This window comes from Meles meles, chromosome 20 (assembly GCF_922984935.1).
Source record: "Meles meles chromosome 20, mMelMel3.1 paternal haplotype, whole genome shotgun sequence".
Lineage (NCBI taxonomy): Eukaryota > Metazoa > Chordata > Mammalia > Carnivora > Mustelidae > Meles > Meles meles.
In genome coordinates this window covers 21,843,491-21,857,464 of record NC_060085.1, presented here as the reverse complement: position 1 = coordinate 21,857,464, position 13,974 = coordinate 21,843,491, and the positions used below count along the sequence as shown (strand labels likewise).

At 63.2% G+C, this 13,974-nt stretch overlaps 2 protein-coding genes across 5 annotated transcripts in view; one reads left to right on the top strand and one right to left on the bottom strand.

The window, feature by feature from the left end:
* The first annotated feature begins 2,454 nt into the window (after positions 1-2,454).
* Positions 2,455-11,298, top strand: NT5DC2 (5'-nucleotidase domain containing 2). Of its 2 annotated transcripts, XM_045990630.1 has the most exons (14): positions 2,455-2,743; positions 6,640-6,824; positions 6,955-7,029; positions 7,249-7,304; positions 7,409-7,502; positions 7,702-7,830; positions 7,941-8,001; positions 8,082-8,184; positions 8,296-8,397; positions 8,582-8,663; positions 10,383-10,469; positions 10,562-10,702; positions 10,793-10,857; positions 10,942-11,298. In XM_045990630.1, the coding sequence occupies exons 1-14, from the start codon at positions 2,512-2,514 to the stop codon at positions 11,201-11,203; spliced, it is 1,674 nt and encodes a 557-aa protein (XP_045846586.1). In that variant the 5' UTR covers positions 2,455-2,511; the 3' UTR covers positions 11,204-11,298. The 2 variants fall into 2 exon arrangements, with proteins under 2 accessions (XP_045846586.1, XP_045846587.1); XM_045990631.1 differs by lacking the exon at positions 10,562-10,702.
* STAB1 (stabilin 1) overlaps positions 11,159-13,974 on the bottom strand; it is a 27,120-nt gene continuing 24,304 nt past the window's right edge. For 2 of the 3 annotated variants that reach the window (XM_045990627.1, XM_045990628.1), the window contains exons 58-69: positions 13,765-13,872; positions 13,482-13,675; positions 13,243-13,387; positions 13,029-13,162; positions 12,775-12,940; positions 12,576-12,685; positions 12,343-12,462; positions 12,108-12,257; positions 11,929-12,033; positions 11,678-11,824; positions 11,470-11,586; positions 11,159-11,384 (exon numbers count right to left, since the gene is read on the bottom strand). In XM_045990627.1, the coding sequence (XP_045846583.1) occupies positions 11,328-11,384; positions 11,470-11,586; positions 11,678-11,824; positions 11,929-12,033; positions 12,108-12,257; positions 12,343-12,462; positions 12,576-12,685; positions 12,775-12,940; positions 13,029-13,162; positions 13,243-13,387; positions 13,482-13,675; positions 13,765-13,872 (1,553 nt within the window). In that variant the 3' untranslated portion in view covers positions 11,159-11,327. Of the gene's footprint in view, positions 11,385-11,469; positions 11,587-11,677; positions 11,825-11,928; positions 12,034-12,107; positions 12,258-12,342; positions 12,463-12,575; positions 12,686-12,774; positions 12,941-13,028; positions 13,163-13,242; positions 13,388-13,481; positions 13,676-13,764; positions 13,873-13,974 lie in introns of those variants that run through there. The other variant, XM_045990629.1, reaches the window with a different exon arrangement.

Below are 13,974 nucleotides of genomic sequence, written 5' to 3'. Positions count from 1 at the left end.
ACGGCTCCACCAATCAGAGTGCCGTAGGGCGCGCGGATCCACCAATCCGAATGCGGAGAAGCGCGCGTGCTCCGTGAGGTCGAGCTCAGCCGGAGGGAGCTGGCGCAGGCGCCTTGGCTCTGGAGGCGGGGCGGCCCGAGAGGGCGGGGCCTCCCACGTGGCGTCGAGCCGGCCCTGCCCCGGCCTCCCGTTTGCAAGCCGGCGCTCGGAGTTGGCCGCGGCACCCCCTACTCTGCCACCGCCATCTTTTTTCTTAAAGTCCTGGTAGAAGTGATGACCCGCTCTGGTGGTATAAACATATACTGCGCTTTACTCTGAAAGGCAGTCATGCAGTGCTTTGCATTATTTCGGGGTCGTGACTGATGACTAGACTTCTAAAAATAACAGAATCTGATATGCATTTTTGAAAGGTGAACTTTATCATGATCACAACAAAAGTCCAAGCAAACACCTCGTGCGAACAACCCTGATATTAATAAAAGCTATCTTGTCTGGGGCACTTACCCTTACGCAGGGGCATATAGGTCCTTTTTACGCATCACCTTCTTATTCACAGAACAGCAGAGCGGCTCAACAGCATGGGCTTTGTCAAATCACATCCCTTGCTCCACAAAGTGGGGCCTTTCTTTGATGCTGTGAGGATTTAGAAGTAGTACGAATAAAGCACAACACCATGCCCGCAGCATGGTAACTGATCCATTATCGTTAGCTAAAACACGAGGATGATAGCGCGACAATGATATGCTGGGTACCAGCTCTTTATATGTATTTTAGAACCTAGGGACACTCCCCTTTATGTACATCATCCCATTTTATGGACGGGAAACTGAGAAGTTAGGAGATTAAGCCAGGCAGGAGCACCAGAGCCTTCATTCACGCTTGCTGAGTCCCTGTGCATGCTCTAAGGGACTGTCCCCTCATCATCTAAGGCTAGAAAAACAACCAGGGCCTATCTTTGAGAAGGGAGACAACTATTACACAGTCTAAGAACATCAAATGAAAACAAAGTCAATAAAAAAGTTCGGTGATGTGAACACAAAATACACAAAAATAGGCTGGGGAAGCGAGAGAGCGCATGCAGGGCCCCTGGCACCGGTCACAGACTCTGGAGCTGAGCTGCTTCCTGGATCACCTGCCTTCTCCTGGGGCCTACCCTACCCAGCTCCCTGCATACTGGCTTGGCAGCTCACTCCAGGTTCTCCTCTTGGTGGCTCTGGGAGCCTGTCACCGCCGGGCACCCATCTCCCACCCTGAGGAAGCTTACTTATGGACAAGTCCCGAAGGCCAACCTAGCTCAGCTGGGCTCCCATGGGACTACCCTTCGGCCTCCATCTGCGCCCCGCCCCCGCCCCGTCCCAGCTCCTGGCCCAGGATCTGGCCCACGGTTGGTAGGTTCTCAGTCAAGGTGCAGTGGATATTCAAAAGCACAAATACGCCCTTAAACCGGGAGGAGCACCCCAAGGAAACAGTGTCCAGCTAGCCAGCTCCCCACCGATGGGGCACATCGGTGCTCTGTCGGCCGCCTCAGGGACTAGCGTTAGGCCTGGGATGCAAGCAGACTCAGAAAACAGATTTGAGTAGAAAAAACACAGGTGGAGAATGGTTGCAAGCAGGGAAGCAGAATGTCTATGGAAAGTCTGGAGGCTAGAAGACTAAGAGACCACAGCTTCTCAAGAGGGGTCCCGTGGGAGAAAGCGAAGGGTGGGGTCGGTGAGGTCGTTTGCTGAGGTCAGATCCAGGCAGGTGCAGTGACCCCGGGCCCACCACTCTGCACTGCACCGCTCCGTCCTCGTACTCCTGCTCTGAGTTAAAAGGGATCACCTGCGTACCGTACAGGGCGGGACCAAGGAGCTGTTTCAGCGGGCGTGGGCGGCGCTGCGTGTCCCTGCAGGTCCCGGGGTGTCACCCGGCGTGGGGCTGGCACCGGGCGGCGCGAGGTAAGGCTTCTTTATTCGCTAGAGTGAAACGGGCCGGCCCCTGGTCTGCGCGGAAAAGGACCCCCGGAGCAGGACTGGCGGGGAGCGGCGGCGGAGCTGAGGTCAGGATGACTTGGGAGGTGGGAGGGTGGACAAGGGGCAAGAGGACCCGGGAGCGAAGGGGGAGGCAGAGGACCCGGGGGGGGGCGGGTGGCCGCGCTCTGGCTATCCCCTTCCCGCTCCCCAGCCGTCCATAGCCTCAAGGAGACGGCTGTTCTTGGCCCTCCGACCTCCCGGGAGTGGGGCGGAGGGAGCGGCCATCACCGCCGTGGCGACCGAAGGGGGGCGCAGAGCGCAGAGTCCTTGGCCTCGCGGAGACGGGGGAGGGGGCCCGGGAGTCCTCCCCGCCCCGCCCCGTCCCGGGACCTCCCGCCCCGCCGGGCCGAGGGGCGCGCCCATTGGCCGGCCGGGCTCCACGCGCCGCGCCCATTGGCCGGCAGCCGTGAGGAGCACGCGGCCACCGTGGCGGGCGCGCAGTCGGAGGGCGGCGGACTGGCCGACGGGCCGAGGGCTGCGCGGGTAGCGCGCGGCGGGCATGGCGGGTGCGGGGCTGCGGGCGGCCGCTCGGCGCTGGCTGCCGTGCAGGGGCCACGGCGGGCCGCGAGCCTCCTCGTCCACGCCCTCCTGCCCTGGCTGCGGCCCCCCGGGTCCCGGTGCCCACTGCCCGGGCGCCCCGCGCTCCGCGCCCGCCCCGGCGCCCGCGGGCGGCGCCGAAGTCAGCGCGCACCTGTGGGCTCGTTACCAGGACATGCGGAGACTGGTGCACGGTGGGTGACCCGCAGCGGGACGGGCGCCGGGGGTGTATCCGCGCGGCGGCAGGCGCTCGTCCAGGCGACGGACAGACCGGCCGTCCCGGGCGCCGCTCTTCGGGGAAAGCGCGCTGGTGGGGCTCGCCAGGGTCCCGGAGCCCGAAGGCCCGGCAGCTCTTCGGTGGAGGCTCCAGCGGGTCGTCCCAGGGGCCTCTGGGGCCGCCCCGACGCCCGGAGGCAGGTGGGCCGACGGGAGGTTTGTTCCCTGGCTCCGTCTGCAGGAGCTCGGGGATCCCGAAGCGGCCTCCGGAATGCGGAGCCCCCACCGTCTTTCCTGGCGGTCCCGCCTGCAGGGAGGCTGCGGCGGAAATGCCCCCAACCCCTTGTTCTCTTAGTGGCCCTTAGTTGGGGCGGGAGCATCGGGGACAAAGCCAGCCGGCGGCGCTGCCGGACCTAAACGGACGCCAACTTCTAGATTGCGATGGAGGTCCGGAGCACTGTCAGCCCAGGAGGGGAAGGTGTCGTTTGGACAAAGGAGACCAAGTCGCCCCAGGGCCCTGGAGTCCACAAGGGTGGCGGCATCCTTGGCCAGAACACTTAACCTCCTGGCCATCCCCCACCCCCAGAGGAAACTGGGCTGATGAGCCCTGAAGTCTCCCCCTGAGAGGCCAGGCTGCAGTGCCCTGATGAGGCAGGAGAGCTGAGAGTGCTCTGTACATGTCCCAGCATCTCCAGAGGCTCTGCCTCTGCCGCAGGCAGATGTGGTTTGGGCTTCACGGTATCACTGACCAGCGGGGGGTGTTCAGCGGGCCTCCCCCTCTCAGACCTTCAGTGGCCACAGTGTTAAACACAGCCCTGGGGCCACTGTCACAGGGTTGTAGTGATGACTCAGAGGGAACCAGGCCAAGAAAGGGCAGGGAGCTTCCAGAGGAGACCCCAAGGGTCATTGTCTGGTAAGACAAAGTGCCCTGCTGGAAGATTCCAGCTGAGGGTATGGGGCTTCCACTCCAGCTGTGCAGAGAGCTGAACGGTGCTCACCTGAGACGCACAGGGCAGAATAGTTAAGACCCCTGGGAAATGGTGCTTCCGAAGCCCTTGGGCTTCACAGGACCCCTCCCTGCACTGCCTCAGTGGAGAGGACAGGCCTGGGAGGCTGTTTAAGAAGAGGTGTTTGCGGGGCGCCTGGGTGGCTCAGTGGGTTAAAGCCTCTGCCTTCGGCTCAGGTCATGATCTCAGGGTCCTGGGATCGAGCCCCGTATCGGGCTCTCTGCTTGGTGGGGAGCCTGCTTCTCCCTCTCTCTGCCTGCCTTTCTGCCTACTTGTGATCTCTCTCACTCTGTCAAATAAATAAATAAAATCTTTAAAAAAAAAAAAAAAAAAGAAGAGGAGCTTGCTCTGGGTCTGGAGAAGACCTGCAGAGCAGCCCGAGGAGCCTGCCTGGTAGGTGTGGAAGCGAACATAGTGAGGTCTGTTGGGCTTTGTCACCCCAGGTGTGCCAGCATCTTCAGATCTCCACAGAGACACCTCTTGATCTGAAAGGGGCAAGGTCATTTCCAAGATGCCGTGGTGAGCACCAGGATGAGCCAGCCTTGCACCCCTGAGTCCTAACTCAACCCTCTTGAATGGGTTTTCTGGGGGAGATTCTGGGGACTGAGATACGCCTTGGGCTAATGCCTGTGGGCAAGACTTGGCCAGGGAACTGGGCCCCAGGCCACTGCCTCTCCACCAGTGTGGGGATGCTGGAAGGCTAGGCCTAGGGGGAGAGTAATTAAGGCAAGTGGACTGACCTGAATTTGAATCTCAGTTGCCTACTACTGGGTGGTTTGGAGCAAGTGACTTCACCTCCCTGAGCCTGTTTCTTCCTCTGGGTGATGGATGAATAAGTGTGACCACCTCACAGGGTTGGAGTGAGGCCTGGACATGGTGAGCCTCTGAGGCACCCGGCGTGTGCACCCAGAAGCAGCTGGGGGGACGGCAACCACAGTGAGTCTTACAGCTGCTGTGGGGAAGAGTCAGCCCTGGAGCCTGGGGCAGGAGTGAGGCAGGCTCAGAAGAGGAAGGGGAGGGTCTGACAGTGAGCCCAGTGAACCTGGGAGGCCAGTGCGCATGAGGGGTACGTCAAGCTCACTGGGCCCCACGCACCACCGCAGCCCTCTGGGAAGGACTGGGGCCTTGTGGCCCCCAGAGCTATAGTTTCCTCAGTCCAGAAATCCAGTCAGGAGGGAAGACCCCGCAGGCTGCTTCCCTACCCTGCTTTGTTCCTCAGAGGAGCATCTGTCCCTGAGAACATCCTCAAGGACAGAGCCAAAAGCTGGCCATGGCCAGCACCATGCCAATAAGGGGCCACACCACCAAGCAGATCCCTCCCTCCTGGGGGTCTCCTGGACATTGTACCAAGAGTTACCATTGGCACCCAGGAACTCAGGCCCGTGTGGAGAGCAAGGTCCAGGGTCCTAGTGACCTCAGGGGCTTCTCAGAAGCAGCTCCCTGGAGAGCGGAGGTTGGCTGTGTCTCATGTGCGTCCAAGCGAGAAGTATTGTGTCTGCACCCACCAGTCTGAAACAGCTGCTTTCTGCCAGGCTTCTGTCGGCCTGGGGCCCCTAGCGGAACCAGCCACACTTGTTCCCACACCCACACCCTGCACTGGGCTCCGAAGGAAAGGGGGTAGGGATGGAGCCTGTGTTCCGAGGGGGCCTCCAGGGCAAATGGTTGGTGTGTGGGAGCTCAGCAGTGTCTGTCTCTGAGCACAGACCGCTGCCAGGAATGCCGCACGACCCAGGGCTTCTGCTTCAAGGCGATGCCTAGCTGTGGCTGAGACGGGAATTCCCTGGAGGCTTGGGCTGTTTGGGTGGGCCTCAGCCACAGGTGAGGATCTACCTGGAGCCCCTGCAGGGCTGTGCCCTGTGTCCTAGTCCTGCCTGCCCCCCTCTCTGAGTGATGCAGGGACTCTGGGACAGGGAGATGACAGGTTCTGGAGACACATCGCCCACGTAATCCTACATTTGCTGCGGGGGCAGAGCAGGAGTGCGGCACAGAGAACGTTCCCTATGACCCTCTCAGTGATTCTGTAGGTTGGCGTGATTTTGATTTCCCCATTAAAGATAGGGAAACTGAGGCCTGGAAAGTAAGGTGACTTTTCTGAGGTCACAGCTGTGAGAAGGAGAGCTTGGCCTGGCCCGTCTGACCCCAAAGCCTACGCCCTTTCTCCATCAACCTCCCCTACTGTGCAGATGGGGAAACTGAGGAAGATGAGCCTGGGACCCCCTTCGCCCTCATCTGCCTCCCTCGGAGCCTACTCTGCACAGTGTCCCACTCAACCCTCAGTAGCAGCCAGGGGCCTGGGATGGCTATGACCACGTCCCCAGTGGGGAGCGGCCTGGTTACTTGCCCCACAAGCCAACATCACATGTCCTGCCTGTCGTAATTAGCAATGTTCCCTGGCTCGAAACAGCAAATGTCATTATGTAGACTGGCGGGCAGCTAAAATCCGATTAGAGGGGCCACAAGCTGTGGCAGGTGCACCGAGCAGGGAGTGCGAGGGACAGAGGAGCTGCCTAGTACCCCCATTCCCGTCACGTCCCTCAGGCCCAGCTCAGGCTGCAGGCAAAGTGGAAAGTTCTGAGCATAGCCACGGCTCCGACGGGTTCACGGGAGCCTGGAGGAAACATGGGCTCAGCACACCTGCTGAGCTGTGGGCCCTGGTGTAACCCCAGCCGGGGCCTTAGCCCATTGCCAGCTCTGCCTTACCCCCAACCATGTGACCCCAGGCAGGTGGCCTCTCTGAGCCTCACTTTGACCATATGCATCCTGCGTGGTTTCACAAGACTCCCGGCCCTGGGCACCTGGAAAGTGCTTGGTAACCATTGGCTGCCGCTGTGTTCACCTCCTCCTCATACTGCGTGTCCTCCCTCTAGACCTTCTGCCCCCCGAGGTCTGCAGCCTCCTGAACCCAGCGGCCATCTACGCCAACAACGAGATCAGCCTGCGCGATGTCGAAGTCTACGGCTTCGACTACGACTACACGCTGGCCCAGTACGCAGATGCGCTGCACCCCGAGATCTTCACTGCTGCCCGTGACATCCTGATTGAGCACTACAAGGTGAGGCTGGCCGGGCAGGTGGCCCCGGCGCTGGAGCGATCCCAGGCTGAGGCACGGGGCTCCCCTGAGGCAGCAGCCCCGCCAGAGGTCTGTGCTGGCTGGCTCAGCCTGGCCCACTTCCCCCCAACAGTACCCGGAGGGGATCCGAAAGTATGACTATGACCCCAGCTTTGCCATCCGAGGCCTCCACTACGACATTCAGAAGGTGAGTGCCGAGGCCCCGGACCCCAGCAGCCCCTCCTGACGGGATGTGCATTGGCAGTACTTCCTTAGCCCCTGTTCTCTAAGGGGACTTCCTCTCGACGGGCACATGATCCCCTCGGTACCTTCCCATCGGGGCTGTGGCCCAGAGGCTGGAAGAGGCTGGCCCAGGGCCAGTGCAGACCCCTTTCTCCCCACCCCTCCCACTCCTCGGTGCTCCCAGAGCCTGCTGATGAAGATTGACGCCTTCCATTACGTGCAGCTGGGGACGGCCTACAGGTCAGTGCAGACTGCCCGGCCGCACCCTGCTTCCCCTCCACCCCCGACTCTACCGGGGCCTCGGCTCTGGACTACTTTGGACTCATGTCTGCACACCCGCCCAGGGGCCTCCAGCCTGTGCCTGACGAGGAGGTGATCGATTTATACGGGGGCACCCAGCACATCCCACTGTACCAGATGAGCGGCTTCTACGGCAAGGTACCCAGTCCATGGGCCGTCGTAGCCCCGGGCAGCCTGTGCAGTGATCTCACCGCACGGGCCCGCTCGCTCCCTGGAGCGCTGGCCCTGACCCGCAGGCAGTGCCCACCCCAGTGTGGCAAGCTAGATTCAGAGCCCGTGGCCTCCAGAGCTGGGGGCCGAGGCCGGGGGCTTGCTGAGGCGGTGGTCCCCTCTGCAGGGTCCCTCCATCAAGCAGTTCATGGACATCTTCTCACTGCCGGAGATGGCGCTGCTGTCCTGCGTGGTAGACCACTTCCTGGGTCACGGCCTGGAGTTTGACCAGGCGCACCTCTACAAGGACGTGACGGTGAGGACCTGTGGCCTGCCTCTCGGGGTGGCAGGGAAGGTAAAGTTGGCCACGGCAGGGCCCGCTTCCTCGGCCCTGCTACAGCCTCACTGTCCCTCCACTGCCCCCAGGATGCCATTCGAGACGTGCACGTGAAGGGCCTCATGTACCAGTGGATCGAGCGGGATATGGGTAAGGGTGGGCCGTAGCCCCTCCTGCGCGTTCCTGGGCAGGGCGCTGGGTTGGCCCTCACAGACCCGTGTCCCCATTAGAGAAGTACATCCTGAGAGGGGACGAGACGTTCGCTGTCCTGAGCCGCCTGGTGGCACATGGGAAGCAGCTGTTCCTCATCACCAACAGCCCCTTCAGCTTCGTGTGAGCCGCCTTGGTGGGGAGGAGGGGTCGGATGGGCTGTGGGAAACCTCCGGCCCCCTCCACCCCCCTGCTGCCTGTCCCCACCTCTGCCCTCCCTGTGCCTCTGCCCAGGGACAAGGGGATGCGGCACATGGTGGGCCCCGACTGGCGTCAGCTCTTCGATGTGGTCATTGTCCAGGCAGACAAACCCAGCTTCTTCACCGACCGGCGCAAGTATGGGCCTCGCTGGGGTGATGGGACTGGGGCGTGGAAACCGGCCTTTGCCCGGCACCCTGCGTGCTTGGGGTGGGGGCACCCCCTTCTCAGCACGTGGCCAGTGGAGATGGTGCCTGCCCCCCCAGTCCTGCCCCACACCGGAAATCCAGCTCTTTACCGCCCCCTCCCCATGTCGCACCAGGCCTTTCCGAAAACTCGATGAGAAGGGCTCCCTGCACTGGGACCGCATCACCAGCCTGGAGAAGGGCAAAATCTATCGGCAGGTGAGTGCCATGTGGGTGGCCTCCCCCTGGCCCCAGGTTGCAGAGGGGGCAGCTGCACGGCCTCCTGGGCCCTGCCGCACCACGACACGCCTGCCGTGCCTCTGCCCCCTCGCACTGTGTCCCGGGGCACCAGGGAACGGCTATGAGGGCACAGGCCTGGCCAGGCTGCCTGCGTTGGCGTTTCAGTTGACTGCTCATTAGCAGAAGGAGTCTGAACGAGTCATTTGGCCTCTCTGTGCCGTGCTTTTCCTCGTCCACAGAAGAAGTAGGGTGTAAACAAACCAAGAAAAGTGTTCTCCTGAATTGTGGTACAAAACCCTCACGTTAGCCCGGCATTTACCGAAAGTCCCCTAGACGATCAGTGGCACTGTTACTTGGGGCTGACCACCCTGCTACGGCCAGACCAGCTGTAGGAGCAGCTCACGGGCCTTCAGGGGAGATCCCTTTTCCTAGCTGGTGTCTAGGAAGATGAGAAAGGGGCCTAGTGCCGGGCTTGGGTGGCAATTAAGGAGCAGGATTAAGGCATTTAGTCCTGGATGGAATGTGGAAATCCTGGCTGAGCTGGTCTCCTTGAGGGTGTAGGTTCCGGGGGGGTGGGGGCGGCCAGCCTGGGGTATCCAGCGCCAAGGCCTGACCTGCAGGCAGTACTCCTAGCCCTGTGGCCCCCAGCTCTCCATGGTCCCTTTGGGCTCAGGCTCTCTCCCTCGGCTCCTTTGTTTCAGCATCTTAGCTAAGCCTGAGGTGGGTCACGCACCTTTGTGGGGAACATGGGACTTTTTCTCCTTTGGCAGCTTTTAGCCTTTTCTTTATGCCTGATGATCTGAAGTTTCACTGTGTGTGTGTGTGTGTGTGTGTGTGTGTGTGCGCACGTGCACGTGCGCACACACGCACGCCCTGCATCCTGCTTGCATCTTGTCTTTATGCCTCCTCCCTGGTTCCCTTTGCGGGAACCCCAGGCTCCATCTTGCCTGATGCAGCGCCTGGCCCTCAAGATTCTCTCTTGGTGCGGGGCCCATCCTCGGCACACCCCCTTGTACCCGACTCCACACCTGAGCTGAATTCTGCAATGGAGCCTTTGGCCACCCCTGTGTCGCCGTGGCAGCACGGGCGGCCGCGGTACCGACTCCTTTGTGCCCAGTGTGAATTCTGCTCATTGCTGGGCTGTGGGCTCCGGGCACCTGCCCCGGCGGCTGCTGCACTTCCTGCTCTGGGCCCCCTGCCCCATTCTCTGCTCTCCCGAGAGCCTCCTCTATTGTGTTTAAGCCTGACTGCCTTCATCTCTTCTCTGGCTCTGGAGCCGACGGGGCAGATGGCTCTGCAGTGAGCTCGGCCAGGTCCCTCCGGGCTCCGGCCCGGGAGGACAGGAAGGGCCGCAGGGCCATGGGCTTGCTGCTGTGGTTTGTTTCCCACAGCGTGGGATCCCTGGGGCGGGTGTGAGGCCACAGGGAGGGGAGGCCCTGGAGGCACAGGGCACCGTGCCAGGCCCACAGGAGACTTTCCTGGGGCAGGCAGACCCCCTTCCCGACTGTGAGGGGGAGGAGACCAGGGCCAGAGCCCTGGGTCAGTGAGGCCATGGGAAAGGGCAGCTGGGCGTCCAGCTGGAGGGGCCTCACTGCCTCTGGGGATTTGGGAGGGGCGGTGGAGGACAGGGCGGGGTTCTGGCAGCCCCACAGGAGCCCCCAGTACACTGTGCTCCGCGGTGCCCCCCATTCTCCGCAGGGAAACCTGTACGACTTCCTGCGCCTGACAGAATGGCGTGGGCCCCGCGTGCTCTACTTCGGAGACCACCTGTACAGCGACCTGGCGGTGAGTGGGCAAGGCTGGGCCCCGGGAGGAGAGAGGGAAGGAGGGACCCCCTGCTTGTCACCGCTGAGCCCTGCCTCCACCCTGCATGGCAGGACCTCATGCTGAGGCACGGCTGGCGCACGGGGGCCATCATCCCCGAGCTGGAGCGCGAGATCCGCATCATCAACACGGAGCAGTACATGCACTCGCTGACGTGGCAGCAGGCGCTCACGGGGCTGCTGGAGCGCATGCAGGTGGGAGGGTGGGACGGGGGCAGGGGCGGGGTGGGGAGGAGGGCAGGGCTACCGCCCGGGCACACCCCAGCACCCCCTGGTCTCCCACAGACGTACCAGGACGCCGAATCGCAGCAGGTGCTGGCAGCCTGGCTGAAGGAGCGGCAGGAGCTGAGGTGGGCCGTGGGGGGGCGCAGGGAGGGCTTCCCTGCCAGGGCTTCCTCCTGGGCCCCCTCGACTGCCCTGTGTCTCCCCCACAGGTGCATCACCAAGGCCCTGTTCAACGCCCAGTTCGGGAGCATCTTCCGCACCTTCCACAACCCTACCTACTTCTCCCGGCGCCTCGTGCGCTTCTCGGACCTCTACATGGCCTCCCTCAGCTGTCTCCTCAACTACCGTGTGGACTTCACCTTCTACCCGCGCCGCACGCCCCTGCAGCACGAGGCGCCGCTCTGGATGGACCAGCTGTGCACCGGCTGCATGAAGACGCCCTTTCTCGGCGACATGGCCCACATCCGCTGAGGGCGCCTTTATTGTCCAGAGCAGGTCCTCCCCCCTCCTGCCCTGTCCACACTGAGCCTCGGTCCAAGGCGGGCAATAAAAGCCGTCTCCCTCTCGCTCGTGCCTCTGCTCAGCCCCGGCCACCTCACTTGACCGTGAGGATCCTCTGGGTGTCGGGGAAGTCGTCCTCCAGCAGTGAGTCCTGGGGGTGGGGAGAGGACCCTTTGTGGCTGGGCCAGAACCAGGCCTCGAGCCCCTTTCTACCGCCCCTCAGCCCCCACACTCACATCAAAGGGCTCGCAGAAGGCATCGTGGCTGCCAAAGACTGGGTTGGGGACAGAGACCAGGGTTGGGCTGGTCCCTTCCTGCCACGGGGTAAAGTCCTCCTCAGCATCATCTTCTGCCTGAGAAGAGAGGTGTGGTGAGGGACCTCGAGGAAGGTCGATGGACCCAGGCACCCCCAGCCCCTTCCCCTCCCCCCCGACATGGCCCTACCTGGAAGGTGGAGAAGCCAAAGCCTGTGGCCTTGCCTCGAGCACGGAGGTAGAAGGCTCCGGCCACGACACCAAGCAGGGCTCCGGCTGCTACCACAGCCCCCACGCCTGCCACCACCGGTGGAGCCTCAGGGGCCACCACTGCCCGCTGCAAATAAGGAAAGTGTCAAGGCCTGGCAGGCCAGGGCTGTCCACTAACCCCTTTGCTGTTCTGCTATCCCCACCCCCCACCCCGGTCCATCACCTACTCACAGGCTGGAGGGGTGCCAGAAGGGGCCTGGCCAGGGTGTGGATGATGCCGTTGAATGCCATGATGTCCCACACGACAACATGGCTAACCACAACTGCCCCTGGGACCTGTAGGAAGATCAGAGTCAGGCCTAGTAGGTGACGGCTAGGGCCTGCGGGGGAAGTGCGGTGGCCAGACTCACCACAGGGACCCCAGAACTGTTGCCCGGGCCCACAGCACTAAAGACGAGGCTGAGGCCCGAGTGGGCAGGGAGCACAGTGTGCTGGCTGGCGTTGGTGCTCAGGAAGGTGGCGTTGGAGGCGTGCAGCTCCAGGTCAGGGCCACTCAGCGTCTGTGGGCCAAGCAAGGTTATCGGCCCAGGGCAGCCGGAGGTACCGGCATTGGGCCTGGCTCTGCCCACAGCCCCTGCAAGTTACCATGTTGTCCAGGAAGCCTTCGTTGACAGGAACGAAGAGTGTCTTGTAGGTGAGTTCATCGTCCAGGAAGTCCAGGAAGTCGAGACCTCGCGGGGTGGCATTGGCGTAGCCCAGCAGCATCTGGGAAGCGGGGGAGATTGGACTGTGGGCAGGCTCCCTCCCCTGGGACCCCAGCGACCCCCCCCCACCACCACCACCACCACCCTCAGCCCTGAGGCTGGGCCCCTGCGCACCCCGTAGAAGGTGGAGAAGTTGGCGGTGGCAGCCAGCACATCGAGCAGCTTCCCGTTGCACATGCTTGTCCCGTCACCCACAAAGCCACGGCGGCACCGGCAGGCCACATCTGCGGGAAAGGTGGTTCAGGGGGTCCGTAGGAAGGGGCCAAGCCAGGGCATGGTGGGGGGTGGGGGTCTCGGGCAGGGGGCACTGCACCTAGCTCACGGTAGCAGTAGGCGTCCCAGCGCTCGGAGCGGTTCTCCCGGGCACCCAGGCTGACGACGCCCACCTGGCCACCGCCACAGTCGGCCGCAGGGAAGACGACCGGGTGGGCTGCCGAGCCGTTGGCCAGCCAGCCCACCAGGCACAGGTGGAAGCCCAGCTGTAGGGGAAGGAGGGGGTGCTGAGACCTCAGGCCCAACCCGAGGGGCCCCCACAGGCTCAGCCCCAGACCCCTGGACCCCACACACCTTCTGGGCGGCAGAGAGCTGAGGGAGAGAAGCAAGAACAGCTCCCTGGGCCCCACAGGCCGCCTCGGCCTCCGAGAAGTTCAGGCCATAGGGACCACTGGGGGCCTGGAGGTGGAAGACCCCGGCCTGCTTCTCTGCAGAAGGGAGGGACACGTGATCAGCCTGGCGGCACGGAGGGCAAGCAGGGCCACTGGGGGCGGGCAGGGAAGCACACCCTGGAAGTGGAGGTCCGTGCACACGGCATCCACGTGGCAGGGTGGTGGCTGGCCCAGGCAGCGGTCCACGGGTGGCTCCGGCTCCTCCAGACACTGCAGTCCGTCACCCACGTAGCCGGCATGGCACACACAACGGCGCATGTTCTGGGGCGGGAGAGCGGGCGGGTGCTCTTCAGGGACCTGGGGGCCCGCGCTGTGAAGCCTCCCCGCCCTGAGGCTTGGCTTCCCGGTTGCTCACCGGGCCGGTGTTCAAGCAGTCAGCGTGCTCGTTGCAGCCCCCGCGCCGGCCGTCCGCACAGGGGTCGCGGGCCCGGCAGCTCCAGCCGTCGCCCTCGTAGGCGGGCAGGCAGGTGCAGGTGACCACGGTGCCCACTTGGCTGCAGTTGGCGTGCTCGCTGCAGCCACCATGCCCATCCCGGCACAAGTCCACCACTGGGGACAGGGAGAGAGTGGCAGGACGAGGGGACAGGAGGGGCCAGGGCCGGAGGGGCTCCCGTCTCACATCCCACCCCCGTGCTCACCTGTGCATGTGCGTCCATCCCCTTCATAGCCCAGGCCGCACTCACAGCTGTTGTCTGCACGGCACGCAGCCTGGGGTGCGCAGGGCGGGACACACATGGGCTGCAGCTCTGTCCCCCAGGGCCCACCCCACACATCCAGGTGAGAAGCTGCCCTCCTGGAGGTCCCCCCGGCCCCCCTCTCACCCACCCCTCAGTGCCTCAGCCTGAGCG